The 25602-nt window shown below is 39.1% G+C and overlaps 1 protein-coding gene across 1 annotated transcript; it reads right to left on the bottom strand.

Annotated features, from left to right (window-relative positions):
- Positions 1-10523: 10523 nt before the first annotated feature.
- Positions 10524-25199, bottom strand: il17rel (interleukin 17 receptor E-like; the record flags this gene model as incomplete). Its single annotated transcript, XM_079552185.1, has 18 exons — positions 10524-10772; positions 10925-10984; positions 11255-11359; positions 12270-12324; positions 12405-12470; positions 12884-13029; positions 13261-13318; positions 15273-15317; positions 17123-17286; positions 17360-17414; positions 17490-17561; positions 19211-19353; positions 19440-19484; positions 19650-19764; positions 19849-19955; positions 21887-22036; positions 22556-22583; positions 25110-25199. 18 exons carry the CDS (start codon positions 25197-25199, stop codon positions 10660-10662), a joined length of 1617 nt encoding a protein of 538 aa, XP_079408311.1. The 3' UTR covers positions 10524-10659.
- Positions 25200-25602: the final 403 nt, after the last annotated feature.

Genomic DNA, 25602 nt, shown 5'->3' on the forward strand with positions numbered 1-25602 from the left:
CAGCGAGAGTGGGGCCAGTACAGCTGGCCCATCAGCACATGCCTTGTCTCTGTCTCCCATAAATCAAAGGTCACACAGGTTACCTGTGTCAGATGGATTGACTGAGTTGCCATGGTGATTGTTGCTTACAGGGCTTTAACCGCTGACAGCAAGCATCACCAGAAAGATGAGTGGGTGTCCAGAGTGTGGCGTGTGCCGAGGTTTTGAAAAGTCAGAGGTCAGCGGACATGATAAATGCTACTGCCACTACTGGGGTCACCGCCTCTATTCATGCTTTGTTATTGCTATCCTAGCGCTCACTTAGCATTTATGGTGCAATCCCCAAAGATCTGACCCGTGTTGGACTCAATGGAGAAAGGGATCTGCTTATTGAAGTGCTGAGTCAATCCTAAAGGTTTGCTCAGATTATAATGTGGAAAGGAGGTGTGGCTTAGAAGAAATCAGGGAGAAGAGAAGCTAGGATATATATATATACAATTATTCTTTAATCCCAATACCAAACCACCCGTCTAATGTGATGCCAGAATGAATCAAGGGAGCCATTAAATCAGGTAATAATGGTAAAACTGCCCTTTAGAGACGGTCTATTTGATTCTACACTGAAACAAGTTTTAGTTGAGCTTACTTAGAAAAAAAATACTTCAATTGATTACACACAATTAAATTAAGTAAATTGAACTTATCGTTTAATGTTTTACAGAATTATATTTTAATGTCAAATGGAAATTTCAAAGTGCACTGGTACGTTTTGAAAGCAAAGTATTATTATGTTCTTACTTTCATTTCATTTTAATTTATGTTCATGATGTCATCACTTTTCTGATATCGTGTCCATTTGTTGTCACTGTCAATCAGTACGTCAAAAGCATTATCGCTTAATTGGCCGTGACCTTCATTGGTGCACGGGGCTTTAATTTTCCATTGCTAGTATGCGGACTAAGGAGTCATATCCCTCTGTACTTCTCCTTTGCTGTTCCTTCTCCCTCCCCCTCGCTGTCTTTTATCATCACATCCACACACACAAATCCGACTGCTGTGTTTATTGATGACTCAGGCTTGCCGTTTCTTTCCAGACTCACGTGAACAGAGCGCACCTCCAGGCGTGATGGTCTGATTTCCACTGTTTGTGGCCTTTTCTAGAATGACTCACGGTGAAACAAAGAGAGCTCTGTGTGCTGAAGAGTTTTCCCTGTTCTTGTAAATAGGGCCCACAGGAGTGTCCCTTAATCTACCAACTCTACCACCGTGGTCAGGGGCTACGTACCTTCCCTTTTTTCTCATGTAGGCTATAGGCTGTATGCATGCGAGTGGCACGTGACTTCCATGTGCGATCTCCGCAGATCACGGTCTAGCTAGAAAGTCTTTACTAAGAAGATATGTTTATAGAATTGCTTTTCAATCGTTGTCTGTTCATGTTTGTCAAACTCATATTTTAACTGTCAACTTGTATCTTTAAATTGTATTTACTTCATAAATAACGGCACTCTGTTTTTTTTTTCTTTCGCGAGTATAGATACAGATGGAATCTCGTCATAGAAGGGGGCGTGGCTTCACCGAGAGGTAAAATAGAATCTTTAGAGAAACACAATTTTCCACTCTTTTCAGCCATTTTCTGGTGGAATATAACTTATTTATCACACATAAATAGAATCAAGTGTAAATCGGGCCCATATGGATATTTTCTCACAGCAGATTGTTCAGTGAAAGTGAAAAAAAAAACGCAGTTGTAGCTAGCACTAGCTAACCGTTAGCATTGACCCAATGCTAACATGAAGCATCAGGTTAGCATTCTCTGTTATTTGTATATTTATTGAACCACTTTGCTCCTCTCCATGTCTTTGTATCTATATTTAGTAGAAAACTATATTCATATAGATACAGACGGCATCTCGTCATAGAAGGGGGCGTGGCTTCGCTGAGGGGGAAAATAGAATTTTTAGAGAAACACAATTTTTCACTCTTATAAGCCATTTTCTGGTGGAATATGAACTTATTTATCCCATAAATAAAGTCAGGTGTAAATCGGGCCCTTATGGATATTTTCTCACAGCAGATTGTTCAGTAGAAGTGAAAAAACGGCAGTTGTAGCTCACGCTAGCTAACCGTTAGCATTAGCCCGATGCTAAAATGTAGCATCAAGTTAGCATTCTCTGTTTTTTATGTATTTATGGGCTGTTGAACCACTTTGCTCCTCTCCATGTCTTTGTTTCTTTCTTTAGTAGAAAACTATATTTATAATTTAGCATTTGTTAAAGTAGTTTTTTGAATAATAGAGAAAGTTTAGATTTTTCTCCAAATTGATTTCCCCCTTAACTGTTTTCAAACATGACCATATATGGGCGATTCCAGAGATGCTGTCTGTATCTATGCAGGAGTTATTTATCTTATTATAATGAAAGTGTACAAAGGTCATTGAAAATGTTAAGTAGCCATAGTCATATGACCTTTCTGAGGGTTTTAAGTCTGAAGAAGAGAGGAATTTCCTTCATTACTCCTGTTAAAAGCGTATTGGAAATCCCCTCCCCCCCACTTCCCTTTTTTCTACCGATGAACCTTTCACCCTTGCCCTACTTTCCAGGCTCCACTCGGTGTATGCCAGAACTGCTTATACCTGGGACTCCAATACCTCAGTGTTTTGTTTTGTAGATAAAAAGTAACCTATTCGCCATGAAATTTCCATTGTGCACTCAGAGCAAATCCATGGCGCAAGTTTGGACCCGGCGCTCCTTGATTATCCAAGCGGGTACAACACCCCATCGGAATGTCTGGAATTCTCCAAAACAAGGATTAGCTCATCCCTGTCTGTTGTCTCTGGCCTCAGTGTTTGCCATTCTTTCACCACATAGACTTTTTGTCTCGTAGGTAGACATGGACTGTAAATAGTGATGAAAGCAGACAAACAAAGTAGTCAAAGTGCACGAGTTCAGAATGTCTTGTGATGCCGTGTTGTTGTTGTTGATGATGTATTGAACGTTAAACTTTGTGCTTTGGAAAGTGGACTAAGCAGCTGTTGGCACCACGTCTGTTGTTGTGAACATCCAGGGATAACCAGTAAAGCCCAGACGACATGACATCATTGTGGGATATTTCCAGCATGACCAAAACACATGGCAGAGGTGAATAACAACAGCCAGTTAAAGCGGCACAAAAAGTACAGTGGCAGTGAATTCCAGAATTGAGTTACTATTAATTGAAGTTATGGGCAAGGTACTTGGTTGATTTTGTGGGTAAATAAAAGAGCAGTGGGTGACCGTCCGTGGTGCGGCCCCCCAATACCCTTCTTTTGAGCTACAGGTTTATGTTCAACAGTAGGAGAAGAATGAGCCTACTATGCATGTTTTAGTGTGATGACAGCACCATTCATATCCACTTTGTAACAGTTTGAACATTTGTAGACTTGCATTTTTTTTCCTCCCAATTATATTTCCAGTTTTGAGAGTGATTCAGTTGCTGAGAGCTTTGTTTGTCCTGGCTTGTGACCAGCACAAAATGTTCGCACCAAGTTTAACATATTTCACCTTAAAAGTACCACCTTCAAAATTACTCCACCTTGCAAAAAAGCGGGTCAACAAAGGGTTTAAAAGAGACATAGATGGGACTAAAATATGTCTAAATTGGGATAGAAAAATTGTCTTGCTTAAAGGGAATAATCTTGCATTACAATGAATAAAGTCTACAATTACAGATGGTGACTAATGTACCCAGTGCAAGAACCAATATGGAGAAAATGAAAGGGTGAATCTGTTTTTTGGTACCAATGATTTTAGCCCTAAATCTGCAACATTAGACTTAAAGGGACTATACAGAGTTTAAAAATGTTAAAATATTGTATTTTCCTCCCCCTACATGTTCCAGCTATGTCCCAATGTGTAGAATGAGCCCAGACCTGTTCACCACAACTGCCTCTAAAATCATGAACTGTCACTCAAAAAGGTGTTAATTTGGGCCCGAAGTGCCGTCATGCACGAGCTTAATATTGAAGGTGCAGTTACACGTATGACCTGAGATGGCAGTAGTGAGTATAAAATGGCAAACTTGCATCTAGCCCCTTTAAGCTTTGTAGCATTCATTAACATAACATGAATAAATAAAAAAGTTGAATTTAATTGTACACCAGTTAATGTAACAACAGATATTATGACTTCATTGCTACCGTAAAGGATTATCCTATTCATGTTTGAATTTCATTTTCTAATCTTAGTGTAACTTACTTTGCATAATGACAGGTGGCGCCACATATAGAATACATCTACACACGCAGAGTGCAGTCACATGAGTGGTATGGCCTGGTCTACTGAACTAAATCACCATATGGATGTAACTTTTTTCACATGATTAAGGTAAAGCTAATACAAAACATTTAGTGGCATGACATGGATGTACAGTAGCTACAGTAAGCCAGTTTCCCAGGGTTTAATGCTTTGTTAATGGCAATTCTGTATTAAATCAGTACAGTTCCGCTATCTGGTTGAAACTCATGCTCCAGGCTTCATAGAAAATACAACTACAACTCATTACTGCTTTTATTCAGGGCGGTGGCACAGTGGTTAGTGCCTATGCTTAACCACAATAAGGTCCCAGGATCGATTCCCACCTTGACGGGGCCTTTCTGTGTGGAGTTTGCGTGTTCTCCCTGTCTGTGTAGGTCTCCTCTGGGTACTCTGGTTTCCCCTACCACTAAAAACATGTACACTTGCTGGGTTGCAGGCTCTAAAATGTGACCCAGTGGGCGCAGGAGCCAATTTTTCCTATTAACTGCATCACACTTATCTAAAACGAAAATGTATGAATTACAGAAATGATCATTAATATCAGTCACTTGGTCCATGATCTTCCTGACCAAACATCTCCTAAAAACAAAATAATTTGACCTCTATATGATATTATAGGCCATTACAACGCTGTGATGTCACCTGAAGCCCAGCAGCCTGGGTGAATGAGAATGTTTGAGAGTGCATGTGTGGGACAATGGATGCAAATTAGCCCGAGGGTACAGTCCGGTGTGGTGTGCCCTTTAACATGCACTGTCCCGAACAAATAAACCAATACATTCATAGGACACTAAGTGGGTAGAAGGAGGCGCTGTAGCCCCTCAAGTCGTAGTCAACAGCGACATCTTGTGGTGACCATTGGTAACTGTTTAGGATATGCAACACGGTTATATTTTGAATAGCCTACTGTACTTTGAACTGTGAACAGAGGTGGGTAGAGTAGGCAATGTATTTACTCAAGTAAGAGCAACGTTACTTTGAGTTAATCTCACTCAAGTACAAGTAAAAAGTAACGACCAAAAATAATTACTCAAGTAAAAGTTAAAAAAAAAGTACTTGGAGAATAAGGTGCACAAGATGAACTACACTTTATTGATCAAAACCAAGCATTTGCCGCTTAAATATTTACTCACAGTGGGAAAGGCAACAATTTTTAGTAAGTAAGAGTACGAAGAGTTCATTTGCAAAAGCAGATATCCCCATTTTGAATTTTTTTCAGAATTGTTTTGGATGTTTGTTACTGTACTCAAAAGATGCCACGTATGAAACTGAAGTTGTGTGAATTTAATTAACAACAAGTGACTTTGTATTTCAATGGGTAAATCAGACATAACAGGTGCTCTTTGAGGTGAGAATTCAACAAGAAAGAAGTTGATCTGAGGCACTCTGCAAACAATAGTAGTTGTAGTAGTTTATTTTCTTGGGTCATTATCAACATTTAGAACACATGTCACACGTGTTTGAAAGATCTTGTACATAATACAATTGAAAACGTGTACTTTAAACTAAATGATGCCTGACTGAAAGGGTTTAGGCTGAAGTCGAGACTTTTAATGACTAACCACTTACAACTGTGACACTACCAGATGACACTCTACCAACTATGGTAACACAAAACTTAGACTCCAAAAATCTAAATTATGTTATGCGTCCATGATTAACTTCTTATCTAACAATCTTCATTCAAGTGTTCTATACTTTTCCATAATATTCAACTTGTAGATTTTAAAAAATGCATTAGTAGTTTTGAAGCCCTTATTATCGACTGTTCCATAGATCAACTCCTTTGACTGATAAACACTTCCTCTTCTTTGCCATAGGTTTTTGTAGCAGATCAGTTCCTCTGAGGTGGTATCTAATTCTCATGTTTGAAACATCTCTTGTAAACAGTGAGGAAGCATTAGGTCGTGCGCCTTCTAACCTACATCATAACTGCTGTGTTAAGATCATTGACAGTACAAGATCATTCAATCTAATAAAAAGTGGATTTGTTGGAGCAAGGTGTTCTGCATGGCTGATCACTTTAATTGCTCTCTTTTGTAGTAAAAAATAGGTTGTAATATATGAGTTTTATAGGTATTCCCCCATATTTTCACAGCATGCAAAATAATATATTAGGTTGAAAACATTTTGCCCCTTTTCCCTCAATGAAGGACTTTTAAGTGTGAGCAGAGTGCTTCAGATGGTTGAGCAGACTTCAGTGGGGTTTCAAATCAAACGTTTCACATTTTGTCACTGCATTACAAAATAGAGCCACTAGATGTCTCTACAATCACACAAAGACGAGGCAGAATTTAATAAAGGACTGCAAACTGTATATGCAATTCGCCATTAATTCCGTCTCAAAATATATTCACTGAATAACTGGATATTGCATTCTTAATAATTATGATAGCCTATTAATGCCAAATATATCAACAATGGTTTTCTTTAATGTTATGTATCTCAAAGTGGGTTGCTTACCAATTGAGCAGGGGAAAGCTGCAGACCCGGGCCCCTTCCGAAACCAGTAAAAGGTCTTACGCCAAACCGGATGTGCGTCAGCGTCCGCCATGACAAGAAGCTCTCGAATTGGTCCGTCAGTTAGGAAGGAGTTAGGAAACTGTATGCTAACTATCATAGCCACTTTAGCATAGGGACCACTGGCACATGGATCTATCATAATGCACTGGCACCACAGCGCCAATCCCCCCACCCCCTTCGCCCCCACCCTGGAGTGATTCATACCAACCACTGACAGCTGCACATTTAATGATAAAAATAAGAATAATTTAAAAAAGATTTTACGCAAGCCAAACTTTACAAAAGAGACAAAATACATGTTGTCATTACCACAGCTCAGTCACATGTCAGTGTGTTAAAGAGCTGCCTCAGTAAACGGCATAAAGGAAGGCAGTTTGTGCTTTTGCTTTGATTTAGCAGAAAGTTAAGCCACATGGCTAATTTACATACTGTACTGTTTTTTCTCCTTAAATGTCTTTGTTTGGACACTATGTTGTTGTTGGATACTGTACAGTAGGTGGTGACAGGCAATTTTGTTTGGCCTGCAGTCCACCTAACTTTAAAGAAGAAGAAAAGCAGCTGTTGGTGATGTCACTTCCCCTTCCCTTTTGTAGGACGGTCGAATTGGACAAATGCTGCTGAAGCTCTAGTTCACTAACTGCATAGAGATCTAACAGTTGACGAATCCACCGTGATACTGCGCCCTCTGCTGGATAAGGCAGATAGACCGATCAGCTTTTAGGAAGGTTGATGTTGACTGATATGTTGATCTCACATGCGAGAGTTAGTAGACTGAGTTTTTAAAATTACAACAGACAACAAAATTCTTATGAACAAATTTGGAAACTAGAAGCTTCTGTTGATTTTTGTTCCTAAACAATCCTAATCTTTACCTAACCCTAACCCTTACAAACCTTAACCTAACCTCAACCCTATTCTTAACCTAACCCTAACAACCCTAAACCCTAACCCTAACAACCCTAATCTAGCCTTAACCCTAATCTTAACCTAACCCTAACAACCCTACCTAACCTCAACCCTAACTCTAACAACCCTAACCTAATCCTAAACCTAACAACCCTAACCTAACCTTAATCCTCATCTTAACCTAACCCTAAAACCCTAACCTAGCCTAGTCCTAAACCTAACAACCTTAACCTAATCCTAACCCTAATCTCAACCTACCCCTATCCTATTGATTTTAAACTAACCCTAACAATAATTGTAAAACATAATATATTACCAAATAATACCGTCTTGGATCTGCTCCTACCAGCAGAGGGCGCATTATCACGGCGGGTCCGCCTCTGAAGCTTTCTATTACTGTCCCCATTGGCTAGTTGTTGTTTTTGTTCTGTTGGATGAATACTTGCAAAACTATAAATCATAAGATCATATGAAATGTACCGGGCAATGCACCAAAAATTAGGAAGTGGACAGTGGACAGAGACAATGTGAGATCTTTATTTTTACACTTTAACAATAATAATAAATAACATGAATAATGCATGTAACTGTTAATGCGCTTTTACAAACACACCAGAGAACCTTGAGTATCACAGTCGGGAAATGAGTCAGTGAGTAGCCCAATAAATGTTCCAGTCAGTGCTAGGTGCTAGGATGACAAGGCTTTTTTTGTGTGTGTGCTTAGTCACAGTGAAAAATACAGACCTGTATGCTGTTACCAGACATATCTTTTAGGTACATGGGTCATACTGGAGTCATAAGTTCCCGTTCCACTGAGAGCAGGTTCATGTTCAAATAACACTCGACTTTTTCGTCACAAGGAAGCTGCATGAGTTTAAACATAACCCAACTTCCTTGTAGTGACGCCTGAATGGTGGCGTTTTTATGTCAGAGATACACCACAGGCTACTGTTCCTTTCCCCAGTAACTTTTACATTGAAATTTGAATATGTAAAAAGTGATGGGTGATTGTCGCGTTTGCAAAACTGGAGCGGGAAGAAAGCCAATTTGTTCATCTGAAGTTTCCTCAATTTCAGCGGTTCCCAGCCTAGTATTAACCATTAAATGTGCATGACAGGATAGAGGGAAAGCAACAGTCAAATGAGACTCATAATTTTTGCGTAGCTTTGAGTTTACACTGACAACATTCATATGGATTTTGTTATTTAAGATAAGCGCCCCTCAAGCCGGAGTGGAAACGATGAGCAAAGTAACATGGATGGATGGACATAGTGGACAAGTATTGTGCATTTCTAAACTCTGAACAACACACTGTAATATTCAAATAGAACAAAGCTTTATGAAATAGTAGGATCTTGCGTAAGAAAAAATAAATAGGTGTGTGGCGAGAAGGATAGCAGCAGGGAGGATGCTGCCTTATGCCCTGGTATATCCATGTTGTATTAAAGGACTTTTAATTTTTCTATAACAGAGTGCAACACACCTATTTATTTTTATTATCAGATTCAGATCAGTTCAATGAAACTTGTCCCTGTTTTATTATGTCAAAGGATAAACATTGGATTTCATCATTTCTTTGACAGACTCTAATGAAGAAACAGTACCTTCACTGTATAAAATGACAGATTCATCATCTCACTAATCAATAGTCAATTAAGTCACTGTTTATCCCCCATTTTTGTCTTTATACGCTGGACAAAGACGGGAAAAAAGGACCTGGGCCAAGACCAAAATGTAGCTTAGTGGGGGCACAGACAGGTTCTTATCACGTAAAGGAAATCCAGCACTTGACATCGGCACCATTTGTTGAATATTGATCAGATTGATTAATATCGATATTGATCACTATACACAAAACACAATTGCTACTGTTACTTTATACTTAAAATGATAATAAATAAAAAACAAAATCAGTGTTGGGCAAGTTACTGTAAAACTGTAACATATTCTATGTTAGTAGTTTTAACAATGTAATATTTTTGTATTACATATTACTGTTTCAAAAATGTAGCTGAGTTACTTTTGAGTTACTTCTGAGTTACTTTTGGCAAAATATAAACCGAAAACAGTAATAATGTCAGCGAGCAAAAGTGCAGTCAGAGATTTACTTTTCCTTCTCTTTCCCCCATTCTCTCTGTTTTGTTTTGATGACGTTACACGACGCAACTGCAGATCTTATACACCAGTGTCCGTTATTTGGAGGGAGTTTGGCTTTGTTTCATTCATACATTAAATGCACTTTTAACTCGAGTTACTTGAATTGTATTTTGTGTAAGTAATATGTTGTATTCCTTAGTTACTAAAAAAAAATACATTTTACGTTACCCCAACACTGGTCATGATTAATGCAAAAACACATTTAGGACGTGAGAACATATCACACTTGTAACATTGTGGCTGTATTGTGTGTAGAGGTGGGTAGAGTAGCTAAAACATTTACTCAAGTAAGAGTAACTTTACTTTGAAAACTTTTGCCACTTAAAGATTTATCTATTTCAGAACAGCACATATATTAATGCAAATTTCTGTAAATATGCCAGAAGCTATTTTTAATCTGTAGTCCCAGAGTGGCTGGACTACACTGTGGAACAAGTAACAATTTATTTTACTCAAATAAGAGTACAGATGCTTGATTATAATATTAGTCAAGTAGAAGTAAAACTACTCTGAGAAGTACAGTTACTTCAAAAAGATACTCAAATACATACTTGAGTAAACTGAGTACTACTCACCTCTGAATGTTACTAATGCTTTCAGTGCAGTGCAGGGCTGCTACACAAGAACATGCTAGAACTGGGCTTACAGCGTTATTTACATCATGATTACAAGAAAATACAGACTTAACAAAAACAAGGCTTAAGTTTGGTACAAATATACTCTATACATTCATGTTTCCCGGTTGCAACTTCTGCGTAAACCTTTATTGTGCCTCACAGTCTTTCTAACCTCCTGTTGTCTTTCACACGAGGTTGGCCTTTACATTGTTGCCACTCTGAGGAGAGTCAGGGACGAGAACCTCACCAAGTGGAGTAGATTCACCCTGCAATGACTCTGTAGGGCCTGCAGCACAGTCTACAAAGGCAAAACATAACACTGAGTTTAGGGGAATGTTTAAGCATGATACAGAATAGAGCTCATTCTTTACCATTGTGTGAGCTTATTCTGCATAAAGGTGATTTGAATGTCGTATTTATGTCGGAATGATCATTAGAGGGGAAAATAACCTTTTTGCTTTTCATAGGGACAAAGGCCTGTCTTCTTCTTCGGGAGGGTCCTCTGGGGAACTAAAATATACACATTTATTCAAAAGATGTAAAAACACATTTTTAAACGCAATCCTTGTTTTCTGCTTTGGCATCACCGTAACGATGTAAAACAAAAATATGCAACATGGGAGTGTAGTGGTGGGACCGGGTGGGCATTTCTTTTTGGGGCTTGCACTAAAAACAATTAGCCTATGGTTACAGTTGGGCGTCTGACAGGCCTGAGTCTCACCACTGTTTATCAATATGCACTGTCCCCACCCAATAAACAAATAAGTACTTTACACTCACCAGTTATCCGAATGTGCAGCCACAGAATGGTAAGAATGATGAAAGTGAGCAGCACACCGACTAGCACAAAGATCCATGTTGGATTTGAAGAATCTGCTTGTGAAACTGTAAACCAAATAAATTATGTGAATAGACACCCTGATATTTCTATAGAAATATATGAAATAGAAATATGCTATAGAACATATGCTGTTAATGTAGGCAGGTATAATAACAGATTATTTTCATTGGCGGCAACAGTGGGGCAGAAATTAGAGCGGGTCGACTTGTGGATGGAGGGCTGGTGGTTCGAATCCTGCAGGTGAACACTTTCGTTGTGTCCTTGGGCAAGAAACTTCACCCACGTTGCCTCCAGTGTCTGTGTACATTGGTGTTTGAGTGATCATGTTACTGAGTGAGTGGTTCCTTGATGTAAAATAGAAAGGCGCCGTATAAATGATTTACCATTTATCAATGCCACAAACCTCTGATAATGGTTGGAAAGAGACAGAGACAAATCATGTCACGGTTCCCATCTGACTACTTTTAAATGCTCCTGCATGTGTTGTAAACAAATCTAATCTATTGTGTTGCCTTAGAAGATCTTTATGTTGTGCTTCCTTTTCTCCTTGTTTGTACTTTCTCAGTGTAATTGAGGTTGCAATGACAGGGTTTTATAAGATTTGAGTGATGTGAATGTTGAGATAAAAACAAAGACTGACGTGAATTCCATCGCTGATTTACATCTAATCTTACGAACAAAGCCCGTTGGCTTTAACGACAAGGAAGAACTTTCCAAGTGCTTACAGGTGAGGAGACAATAACCAGGGCTTTGTGCAGGAGCATAAACTTTGAAGACAGACATCTTTTAACAATTATGATTCCAAAGCTAAGTGGACAATTCCCGGAGGTTCTTCTTTGTTCCATAAGCAACGACAGAAAACTACTCGAGAGCAACATGTGGTGTGCAGCTGTAAACTTCTGATGCAGGTAATGGAAAACTAGAAAGAATAAATAAATCCTCAAAGACACTTACTTGGATCAAAACAGTGAACAACTGCGGCTGCATAGGTCACGTCCAGTCTTTGAATCTGTTTCAGGGCCAAAAGAATAGTTTCCTGTGAATGTTTAATAATAGTAATTATTCAAAAATACCCCGTTATCAAAATACCTGAAGACAAAATGCGCTCTGGAGAACCTCAGTTGGTATTTGTATTTTAACTGGTGCATGTGTTTCCTGGGGGAAAAAAAGAGGAAAATACTTTATTATGGAAATGTATGAAATATATTGGTACAAGATCAGGTCCTGCACTAACTCACCAGGTCATTTGACATATTGCCTGTGTAAATTGATTGTAAGTGATACGCTGAACATTTAACCACAACAAATGTGTGGTAACGCTTGAGAAAAATACAGCGACCCTCCAGCTTAGGGTCAAACAAATGACGGTCTACACATCAAATTATAGATATCCTGTTTCTCTACTGGACCCATAACTTACATTTTGAACAGCGAAAGAAAGTGCACATATCAAATTTATTCTACATAGCAGCAGTTCCTTGTGTGATCTTTAGACTGTTAAATGAATGTGGCCGAACAGCTTTTCTTTCATGTAGTCTGTTTCCTCTGGCACATATTGGCACACCCACCGCGGTCACAGTGAGGTTTCCTTTGGACTGGCAGGTTCTTGGTGGCACTGCAGACTTCACTTCACACAGCTCTATAGAGAAGTTCCCAGGTATAGAAGAGGACAACATGACTCCTTCGGGATGACTGGACACACTCGCCACCCAGGCTGCAAAAATTAACACGGAAACATTAGGTCAAGACTATTTAAACGGTGAAGGCCATTGTCCCAGTAATAAATATCCATTAGTGGCTCAGCAAAAAATGTTCTTTATAGACACAACACAATCATGTAAATACAGTGTTGTGTGAAGATGTGGTTTCGCACTCACACCTTTACTAAATCCTACTGTGAAATGTAAATTTTATATTGATTACTGGGTAATTTTTCAGTTGTTACCTGTGAATCTTCCTTCTGCAAAAGGACATCTGATCCAACTTTCAAAGCCTACTAAAAACTATAAAACACGGAAAAAGAAAAAAAAATCAGACAGGAATAGTAAATATAATTAACAATAAAGAATCCAGTATTTAATAATTGTTCCACAGGAAACAGAAATTGAAGGGTGAAAAATATTAATCTCATAATTGATAATCATTTTGATGTGTTAATGGGATAATTGGGGGGGGGTCTTTCATCTCCCCCTGGTGTCTCTGGCCAGAAAACCACAATTACAACTCGCTGCCTCCGGGTAGGAGCCACCAATACACACTAATAGAATCACGAAGAAGAAGCTAACAGGCCATTGAGCAAAGCTAACTGCGGGCTAGCGCCACTTAAACAGTATTTACAGCCAAGTTTAAGTGGCGTTAGCCCGCAGTTAGCTTTGCCCTTTGGCCTGCAATTGTGGTTTTCTGGCCAGAGACACCAGGGGGAGATGAAAGACCCCCCAATCATCCCATTAACACTTGTATTACCCCCAGAGGGACTACGAAAAGCATTTATTAAGGTAAACAAGTTACTTAGTACTGCTCTAAATGACTTTTATTGAAACACTAGTGTATTACTCCCTTAAAAATGCACTACCTAGATGAAACCGTGAGAGTCATTGGTAGTTGAGTAAAATCCCTCAGGTGTCGCCTAAATGTGTTTCAAGCTTTGACAGACCCTCCCACACATCTCGATTGTTCACTTTAGTTAATCAGGAGCTCATCTGAGCCGCGACAGAGTTGGGACGTGAACAAGCGGACTCCAAATGCTAACACTGTGCCTTTATAGCCTCCGACTTCCTGATTCGCGCCGGAGGGAATACGTGCTTCTCTATGGTTCTTATGCCGGGAGCTGACATTGCTGTAATATCACCCCCTTATGGCCAGGGCCGACTTGGAAGCATTGATTCTAATGAGACTTCCGACCTCCCAAGAACAGCTTAAAAGCCTGGCTCCAGAGCCTGTCAATCAAGCTCTGGAACTCTGTGGAGGCACCGCCCGCCCCACGAGCGCAGGGCTTCCCGCCTTTTTGCCCTTTTAAGGAACAGGCTAGGTAGGTAGGAGGAGACAGAGCGGCCATTAAGGTTCACATAGGACTCGGAACCTTTTCTATGAATGGGGCTGAATAGGTATTGTTTATTGTTTATTGAAAGGATCCCCATTAGCGCAGTCATGCTGTCGCTATTCTTCCTGGGGTCCCACTAAATCCATTCACAAAAAGTATAAACAGTATTTAAATCCATACAAAATGCGTTTCAATACATCTGTAAATCCTACTAAAATCCTATAAAAGCTGTACATAAAAGTAGTACATATTTGCATTCAGAAAGGAATATCAGGTGACACGTTCATTCGCCAAATTCAATACATATTTGTTTGTAAGAGTTTTCTCAGTGAAAATTTAAATCTCTTCTTGTCCTCCACTAGCGTTAAACTGTCTGGAAGTCCATTCCATGCCTGCATAGCTCTGTATGTAAAGGTCCTCGTAATGCTATTCGATCTTACTGTTGGCAAGAGAAATTTTCTGGCCGTTGCATGTCTGGTTTTATATTTGTGTTTAATTATATTATATTAGGTGTTAATCTATCTCTAATTATTATATCTATGATTTAGACACACAACAGTGCATATGGTATGTCTTTCTTTCACAAATGTCGCAATGTAGATCTATTGTGTGAAATGATACTCTACAATAAGAAAATCATTACGACAGCTTTAATAACTAATTGACTTTTTATCTGTAAACAGGCCACTACAGTATAGCTGCTTCGGATTCTTGTGTTTCTGTTCTTTCCTTTTACACATGTTCCTTTTTGAGTAGTGCAACTATTTTGACTGAATAATGTTTTGTTTTGTTTTGTTTAATGCCTGGGAACAGTTAAATGAACTTACTGCACTGACATTTCAGTAAATATCCACATTTTTAAAGAGCAACTTCCTGTTATATTGTTTAGTAGAGTACAAAAAGTAAAAACATATTACCTTCATGCACAGCTGAGGGTGTGACTCAACACCAGTAAACCTGACCTGAAAGTCAAACATATGACAACTTTTTATTTACAGTCTTCATTGTTACAATGGGCGAACTAACCAACACACTCATGGCAATGTCGTCACAGGAATCATCCGGTGACGACATTGCCATGATTGTGTTGGGTGTTAAGGCCAAATTGTTTTATTTATAGTGCACCAAAGGCTATTTATAAAACCGTAAAGAATTCCCTTCTCGAGTGACAGGGTGTAAACTCTGTGGCGTGTCCGGGTTCATTCCAGCTCTGATGGCTGTTCCTTTTTAGGTTTTATCTTTTCTAACTGTAATAAAAGTTGAATAGGTGCTGTATATTGGCTTCCTTGAAGTTGTAAAGTGATTCCTTATTATTTATAGCAACAGTACTAACATCCTGGGCATTATATTGTTTCATTCAGTTTTATTATGAAAGTTATTGTAGCTCTGTATATGTGTTCATCCATTATTCTGCTTCTTGATTTAAAGGGACTATACGAAGTTTAAAAATGCTAAAACTAAGTATTTTCCTCCCCATACATGTTCCAGCCGTGTCCTAATGTGTAGAATGAGCCCAGACCTGTTCACCACAACTGCCTCTATAATCCTGCACTGTTACTCAAAAAGGTGTTAATTCGGTCCGAAGTGCCGTCATGTACGAGCTTAATATAGAAGGTGCAGTTATGCATACGACCAGAGGCGGCAGTAGTGAGTATAAAATGACTAACTTGTATCTAGCCCCTTTAACTCTACACCGTCCACTTAATCACAATACTTAATTTTTGTGGGTGGCGGGCAGTCTGTGAGGAACATGGGGAGGCCAATCGTAAAAACGTAATCCTATGAACAAGAGGATAGACTTTCTTTAAAAATAAAATTAAAATGTTGATAAATTATAGTGATAATATTGGTGTTCTGTAGCCCAAGGCATGTGCTTATCGGTAAATCCTTGTTAGATTTCTCACAAAAACTGTTGCTGATTTTGTTATTAAAGGAAATAAATGTGCATCGTCACTGAAGCCGTACTGGATTTTACATTGGGCCACTAGTTACATAATACAATAATTCCCAATATTGCAAACTCTATGACACACAAGGGCCAACATTTCCCTCATAGATAATGGATTATTAGATTAGTCATATACTCTGATGACAATTCTATTTAATAAACTCTTCTGATTCTGGTGTTTATCAGCAAACACCTCTAAATATCACGCCAATGGGAATGGGGAGATTAATTAATTAAAAAAATATTATTGAAGGTAAGAGAGTCAGGCTCTCCCACGTGGTGGCACACTATTTAAGAGTGCCTGGATGTTGTCAGCAGTTGTAAGGAATGGTCTTTGGAGGGCAGTGTTTGAGGTTCCATGGAAGTTCTATTTCATCCCTACTGCTTTAAGCACTGAATGTTCCCTAGATGACAAAGGAACATTCAGTTCCCTGCATGCGCAGGTCCAGTAATTAGTCATCCAGGGTCACAGGCATGACTCATTTGGTGTTAACTACTCAAACTGCGCATGTGCAAAGGGAACATTTGGTGCTTAAAGCATCATCCGGGATTCATAGAACCGTAGTTACATACGTAGCTCTTGTTTCAGTGGTTTACAACTTGTTTTAGTTACGTTTAAATGTTAGGTTTGGTTTAGATCACAACTTGTTATGGTCAAGTCCTGACTTTGGTTAATACTGTATGTTTTAGACGTGAATAAATGGCATACCGATTCAGTTTAGACTTGGTCTAGACCTGGACTACAACAGATTTATCCATGATCTGGATCTAGTTTTAGTCTTGCAAACAATTAAACACTGTCTCTACTTGGACTGTTACCTTTTGCCTTGTGACATTATGGGAGGTGTGCGGCAGAACGATGCAGTCGCCATCTTCCTGTTTTTGGCATAGCATGACCCGAGCAGTAACTGGACACAAGGGCTGCCATGACAGTGATGCTTCCATGGGGTCAAAGTTAATCCCAGTCCACAGATCCTCCACATCTGAGCAGGGCAATGATAGTGTATAATACATCTGCTATCACTTGTTTAATTACTGACCAATAGTCGGGCTTACGCTGTCTGAAAGGGCACACCTGGACTCTCCGTGCATCAAGGACAGCAGACCAGCCCTGTCGAGTTGAAACATAGATTCATATTTTATGTTGAATTACATTGAAATGAACTCTGTCTGCAAAAATATTCACCTCAATGCAAAGACAAGGCACAGGTCTGGAATATGAAAGCGTAACTCTCTTTATTGGATCCTCCTTCTTTATCTGCAAGGCGAGAAATTGTTATATTGTTAATGCAATAATGAATGACTATTTGAGCTAACCTCCAAAGTGCTTGCAACAATACTAGAAGACTTGCACTTAGATTAGTGTCCACTTCTGGTATTTTGAAGAGCTTTTACAAAGCTTCTTTAGGATGTAACACTTAAGTTTGGCCGCTCCAACTTTTGTTTAACCAGTTTGACCTGTGTTCTGGAGCCAGGGTCCTGTTATGGCTAATATGGGCAGTGTAAGGTCTTGATATTCAAATAGTTCCTGTTACGATTTTCTCAGAGTCTAGATAGTAATTAAAAGTTTATAATAATGTATGTGCACTTTGTGTGGGCACATAGTCTTTAAGAGGCAACTAAAACCATCTGCTGCTTCTGAAATCTTTGATTGGTTAAATCCCCATGTCACTCCCTCAGAGCATGACAGAAACTGGGGGGGGGGATTGGGAAAGGTGTCTGTTTTTGAGTAGGTTCATGTAGACAGTTGTTCGGTAAAGTACACTGGACTCAGTTGCCCTGTCAAATGACCGACCCACTGAAAACCAAAACCTACTGCTTGTAAGTCGGGTGCTCTCCTTATGAGCTAAATAACCGGTACTTCCTCGCTGCCACTGCACTTGTATTGTTTTGGTCGGACAAACTCCAATGTGAGAAGAGTAGAAAAGCAAGACTGCTCTCCTGATTTACAGGTTTGTTTGTTTGATTGATTGATTGATAACTTTTATTGTCCCCAATGAGGAAATTTGTCTTGGGCTTATTGCCCGCAGCTGCCACACATACAGTACAACCATTCATTCATATAAAACAATTAACAACAATTAGTCAGTTACAACCAGTACATCACAATAATCCAATACAGTTCATCTCAGTTATGAAGGTTCGGGAGGAATGAGAGCTTGTATCTGTTGTTCTTGAAACGGTGTGCTCTATACCGTCTTCCTGATGGTACAATTTCATATTCACCATTCAGAAAATGTAATGGGTTCGCAATGATTTTCTGAGCTTGGGTGAGGACAGAGCTTTCAAAAATATCTTTCATGGACGGAAACTCTTTTGTGTTTGTCAGCCACCTGGCTCTCAGGACTAGTCTCTTGATTTGCTCTGCACAGTTAGAGGACTGTACCAGGCTACAACCCCGTACCGGATAAGACTGTCTAGAATGGCATTGTAGAAGTGGGTCAACAATTTTGTGCACCAAACAGACGCAGTCTCCTTAAGAAGTGCAGTCTTTGGGAAAGTTTAGAACACATATACTCAATGTGCATGTCACATTTGAGCGGATCATCAATATGTCCACCTAGATACTTGAAGGATTTGACCTGCTCAATTTGTTTGCTTCCAATCACCACTGGGTCATGTTTTTGTGGAGCTCTGGGATCAATAATGACCTCTTGATGATATACGTGATATTGTCTGTTTTATAATTTTGGAATCAGTTCAAATTCATCTGGGTGGATGGGTGCTTGATGCCCACAGCAACCATGACCTCGCCTATGACCTCTACCAAGAGCTGTCTTAAGATGCACTAAATAACAACGTGACAACCAATCTCTCCAAACTGTCACAGGGATCAGATCATGATTCTATTTTTATCGTTGCATTGCTCAGCCCCTATATGAATGTACCAGCATGTGTTGCACTCACCACTAGAAGAGGTCCGGTGCCCAAACAGATGGGGCCCTTGGCATAGCACAGGCGGAGCTTGTAGTCGTGACCTTCGCGCATCTCAGTCACGTTGACAGTGAGAGACTTCTTCTCTGGATTGACTTTGTACAAAAGTTTACCAGCTGAAATCCACACACCGAGAGATCGAGGTTGGACTAAGACCGGTGTTAAAGACAGTGGCTAAGATTATAAAGAACAGTTCACTTACTGATGCAGTCAGGAACATGATTTTGAAGATCTCTGTTGGTGCACCCTGTAAAAAGGCAGTTGCAAAGTTATATCTTCGGATTTTGTGAGAAAGTGATGAATAAGTTCAGCATTTCCTGTCAGTGCTCATTGAGTTGTGCTTGATCAGTTCACCTCGGATTTCCTTAAATTACGTGAGAAATCATAACCATTACACACAAGCTTACAGTACCTGGAGCGCTGTAGATTCCTGTCCATTCGGTGCCACAGTAAGGAGGAACGGTCTCCAGGACTATTTGCACGTTCTGACTGGGTGATATCTGAGTGCAGTTATTTTCTGTATCCACCTAAAAGGAAAAACAAAACAAAATAAAAGTATAAAATAAAAGTATACAAGTAACAAGGGGTTACTTTTATACTCCACTATGTACCAGCGTTCCTGACAGTCTTTCCCTTGAGTCCCTGCTGAAGCTGATGACTCTGCAGTTCGGGATCAGTCCTGGGCTTGAGGTACAGATGGACACACCGTGAATGGAGTCTGTAATAAAAAAAACTACTGTGAGATTGTTGCCATAGTAAATCTTTTCTCTAACTCAAAGTCATTATTTGCATTATTTGACTTTAATAAAGGTACAACTCCTAAAATTACTAATTGTTTCTTACATTTTGCCACATGTATAGTCAAAAGAAACATCTGAGAGCATTTACAGCAGCACAACTGGTTTAACATTGTGAGATACGAGCAGGAACCAGGAGAAAAATAATCAACTTCCTTATTGACCGACTGACAATAGGTCAGGAGGTGTTGATGTTCCTGGTGTATTCTGGCTACACGAGAGAGTGATTTCATGGAAGGCAATTAGTAAAAAGGCTACAGAGAAATAAAACCACTTCGTTGCATCATCTTAAAGGGTCGGTATTATGCAAAATCAACTGTTATTATGTCATTCCCTCATTAAAAACATGCCTGAAGTGTTGCCTTGGCACATTCACGTATTTTTGAGTAATCTGTAAAAACTGAGTCCTCCTAGGAACGCCCCCACCTCCTGGAGACGCCTCCGAGCTTTCGTCACCAGCCGAGTAACCAACCATTGCTCCTCAGCAGAACCCCCTCCCCACTGATGCCACAGACAGCATGTGGAGGGGGCGTGTCGGAAAGAGTCATAGGTTCTTAAAGAGACAGAGGCCTATTTCAAGACATTCGCTACAGCCATTTTGAGAGAGCAATTTTATACAAGGCAGTTTTTTTTTATTTACTGCATTTACAGACCAACAGAAGGTTTCGTCATCATTGTAGTGTGCTATAGACTGGTGCTATGTGATTGAAAAAAGCATAATACCCCCTCTTTAAAGGAACAGGCCACCATTTTTCCATACTGAGATATGTTCTTACCTCAGCACAGACGAGTTGATGCGTACCTGTCTGGTCCATATTGTTAGCATTTAGCCTCTCCTCCTCTTCTCTATAGGGCCAAAAGGTTAGAAGCAACCAACACTTTAGGAAGTAAAGTTGAAGTGCTCCTAAGGTATTCTATATTACACCTTGCAATATAGTACCTCTTTCAAAATCGACATGTTTAAAGCAGTACTAAGTAACTCATGCCCCTAGAGGCCATAAGCACCACTGCAGGTGTCGTAGCATGTTGCGTTTTTTTACTCATTAATTGTCCGTGAGAGTAAATACTACCCTGACAGAAAAGACAAAGGGAGAAAGGGATATTGTAAATCCAATTACACAATGGAGATATTTTTTTTCACTCAAACTTGGCTGTTAATACTGTTTAAGTGGCGCTAGCCCGCAGTTAGCTCTGCCCGTTAGCTTGTTAGCTTCTTCGTGATTCCGTGTTTTGGTGACTCTGACCTGGTGGCAGCAAAGTTGCAATTGTGGTTTTCTGGCCAGAGACACCAGGGGGAGATGAAAGCCCTCAATCATCCCATCAACACTGGTAGCCTATTACCCCCAGAGGGACTACGAAAAGGATTTATTAAGGTAAACAAGTTACTTAGTACTGCTTTAATTTTGTGTGAGCATACTTTGATCGGAAAACGTTGGCCGCTTCTAACTTCACCCCTGTCTGGCCCCATAGAGGAGAGGAGGAGAACATGTGTTTTTGCGTGACTGAGCGTACGCATAAAGACCAGAAAGGTACGCGTCAACTCGTTTAAGCTCAGGTAAGAACATATCTCAGTGTGCAAAAACGGTGGCCTATTCCTTTAAATGTATGATGAGTGAGGTGTATAGACAAGTGGGCATCAACAGCTTAGTTCAGAAAATGCATTAAAGTCACCTAAATACCATCACAAGATTTGCAGATTCGCTTTTCTTTGTCATTCTATGTTTTGCCTTTCATTCACTGTGTGTCCATTAATCGCAGTTATATTCTAACAACCAAACACGTTATCAGCCTCACAAAAAAAAAGGTACTGCCAGTCCCGGGCTAAGGTAGAATCTCATGAGAAGTTCCCCACCTCTGAGCAGCAGCCTGGTCTGAATTTTGAGATGGAGCGAGCACTTCCGTCTCTCTTCGCAGCTCAGGACTGTTGACAGACTGATGTTCTGAAAAACCCCTGATGTGGTCAATCCTTCAGGAGGGATTTGACAGGGAGGAGGAAACAAGACTAAACAAGAAAGCAATAAAGTGTTAGGAAAAGGTCCATGAGGAAAAGTAAAATGACAAGAGAGTTTCTTCCACGCATTTTGTTCACACACCCAAAGTCAATATTGTGGCTTCTACAAAGTGGCCATTTCATCTTTTTGTGTTATTGTATTTTGTTATGACAACCAGATGAAACTCTTAATAAAAATAACTAATGTGTTTCTTATCATGAAGCACAAATGCATCTAACATTCTGTATTCTGTAACAGCCTTATTTAATTTTTATTTTTTTATTTTTTTATCCCTAACCACAAAGTCAGTGGCAAACAGGAGCCAATCAGTCAATGTTAGTCAGAGCTGTACTGTATATCTCAGCAAAAACCTTTCTTCACTTTTTACCCAAGATTAGTCATAATGTTTTGGATGCCAGGAGTTCCTGCTGTCATATTTGTTTGGAAATGGTACTGTTTCAGAAAGGATGTGATTTTAAAATTGCACAACCAAAGAGGATCATTGATATTACACTAATGCATGTACTCACAGCGGGACTTCCATCTGCAGTCGAGACCCTGTGCAGAGAGAAGAGTAAATCAGACATTTATAAAACTTACAACCAGTACCTATAGGACAAGATCAAGAACTAACTTAAATCCAACACTAAAGCTTAAATGAAGTTATCTCTAATTAAAAGAATACATTCTAAACTTTATACCGTTTCACATGGGTCTTGTTGAAGACCCATGAAATAGTGTTTATGTCTACTGAAACAAAATACTGTATTGCAGAGGTCTTTATTGTTAATTTAGCCCTCGACTTTAGCTGCACAACTTTTATTTTAGGGGGAAACAACACACTTTTTGGGTTGACAGAAAATAGAAATAGAAGGTAGAAATGCCAATTTTTTGGTGAAATTTTTCCATTGTAGCTCATCCCTATCTCTAACATTATTTTTGTTTTTGTTTTTCCAACAAAAGTGCCTCAACGCAAGGTTGCCTTGAGGAAACAAACTGAAAAAGCACAGTTTTAGAAAATAAATACAAACAAAAAACATATGTAAACAATCTAATATGCTTCTTGACATATTCATGCATATGCACATATTTATTTTATCAGGTTATTCCAATTCAAACCTGTGGTAAAGTGATAATTATGTTACCGTTATCTGTCAGCTGTGAATTTTCTTCCCAGCCCCAACACAAATGCTCTTACCTACTTATTTCATTGGACAGAAACATGTCTGGTAACAATATAAAAAAATAAACTTCAAACCGCCAGTGTTAGAGCCAAAAGGGTATTCTGTTGCCTGAGGGCAACGCTATTCCATAGAGGGTTAGAGTTTATTAGGTAAAAAAAAATGGACTTGGGGGAATATAAATGATGAATGATCAAAGTTCCAAAACAGCAGATTACTGGACAGAAACTTGATATCCTTTTCAAGTTGATACATGCTTTGAGCACAAGAAAGACTGCATAGAGTGTGACAGTGAAGTTCATACAATGCATTGTACCAGACAAGTATTGTCTGTTGTTTAAGTTCAAATGAGCTTCTGCAATAACATTGAGGAACCAGAGCACGTTTCATCACTGACACAGTGCTTACACATTACACACATCTAATGTTGGAAATACAGTGACTATATCATTGTGGGCTGCATTATTAGGTATGAAATTGCACATGTCATGTTTTCAGTGCTAATATTAGGCTATGCACACATTATTAGGATGTACTAATTTATGTTGCTTTTAACATTTTTGGTTTGAAAAAATCCAAGATTTGAGAAAACGATGATAAGGTGCATTATGCAACTTTTTGCGAAAAAACCTCTCTCCAGAAAACCTACACAACAATTGATCCGGGAGCATTGTAGAGACCACCGTGATGGAAAGAAAAAAGCGCTGGGTCACTGAAAGGTCAAATACGCGCAAGAAGAAACTTTTTTTTACGCCTAAGAAGTTGCAACGTGCACCTTTAACTGTGCTTGCACATTTCAGTTTAGTTTAGTTCAGTATATTTGAGCAGTTTACATTCATACATTCTTTTTCATTTAAAAATTCACGACTGTACAGTTATGAAAGCTCAAAGAGAATAGGGTGAAGCAAGAAAGCTTATGTGCCGACCCAATATTCATCTGGTATACCAGTACATTATTTTAACCTTAGATGTAAACATTCCTTCCATAAGCTTATCAACACTTACAATTCAATTATCAACCGTACAATTAGCAGAATTGACCTTAATTACTATGAATAATTATTATTACTATTATCAATCATAGCAGATATCATTATTGCCATAATCATCATCATCAGTTTATGGGACCTACATATCACATTCTAATTACTATATTATAATCTTGCTACTTCCTTGTTGTCATTACCATCTCCACTTTTACTTTTTGTTTTAAAGCCCTATATAATGTGGTGTGTTAAAAAGGTGTAGAATGGGCCAGATGAGAGGACGGTCTCCCTTAGTCAACAAGCCCTCACCCAGCTGCCCTGTTAAAAAAGACGAGGCTTTATGGGGACCCCTCTAGCCAACAGACCCCTGAGTCGCTTTCCCTAGTTTACTTATGTTTTGCTTGAGTAGCAGTAGTAATGACAACTCATAACAAGCGGCAACAATGGCCAGTTAATTCTGTTACTTTACTTCAATTTAACAACTGGTGATTCCCAAATAAAAGCTTTTTAACAATTTAACTTTCAACAATTAAAGACCTTCTTAGACTCTGTACTGTGATAAAACAGCTTCCTTGAATGCTTTTTTGAATTGATGAATGTAGCGGGAACAAGTTTACCGCTTCCTCTCAAAGTAGCCCCCTTCTAGTTTAATAAAGTATTTTTGTAAGTTGGCTGGTAATGTTTGTTTGCTTTTGGTTTACCAGCTCTCACTAGTAATATTTCCTTGTTGGCTTTGAACAAGAATTGGGCAGTTTACATTTCAATTAAATCATGTGACTTGTTTATTTATATGTTGTTCCTGGAGTCGTGGTGAATAGAATTTTATAGGAAGAGTTTTTCATTGATATTTCCTTAATAGCTTATGCAAAATAAGGCAGGTACACATAACTTTGACTTAATGAGGGAGTTACATTTACCTTAGAACATTTGATGTCACACGTCTCTATCCTCTCCAATCTGCTTTCGTTGTCTGCAGCTTCCATCAAAATGATGCAGAAAGTCACCATCAAGGAAACCGGGGTTAACAATTTCATTTTAACAAAAAAAAAAAGAAAGACAAAGAAAGAAAGAAAGAAGGTGACAACTTTCACCAAAACTGCAGTGTTTCCAGCCGCCTTGTCTGTATCTTCCTCCCCTGAATCCTCTTGTGTTGCATCTGGTTTAAAGCTGACTAAAGAACAGTCCTAGCAGTAGCCTATATACGGTTTTGTTGAAAGAGGCGGAGCTAAGTGGCTTTTGTAAATCAGTGAGCTTTCTATGAACCTGTTACATGTCATCTTTTGTGGAATTCTGGAGGGTCCATTTCTGACAAAAATGTAAGGATTAGTGAACAAAAAAGACTAACTTGTACTGAACATTTTCCAAGTGTGATTATTAAAAGCATTTCCCATATTTCTCAAACTGCGACTC

Source organism: Gobius niger, assembly GCF_951799975.1.
Source record: "Gobius niger genome assembly, chromosome: 2".
Classification (NCBI taxonomy): Eukaryota; Metazoa; Chordata; class Actinopteri; order Gobiiformes; family Gobiidae; genus Gobius; species Gobius niger.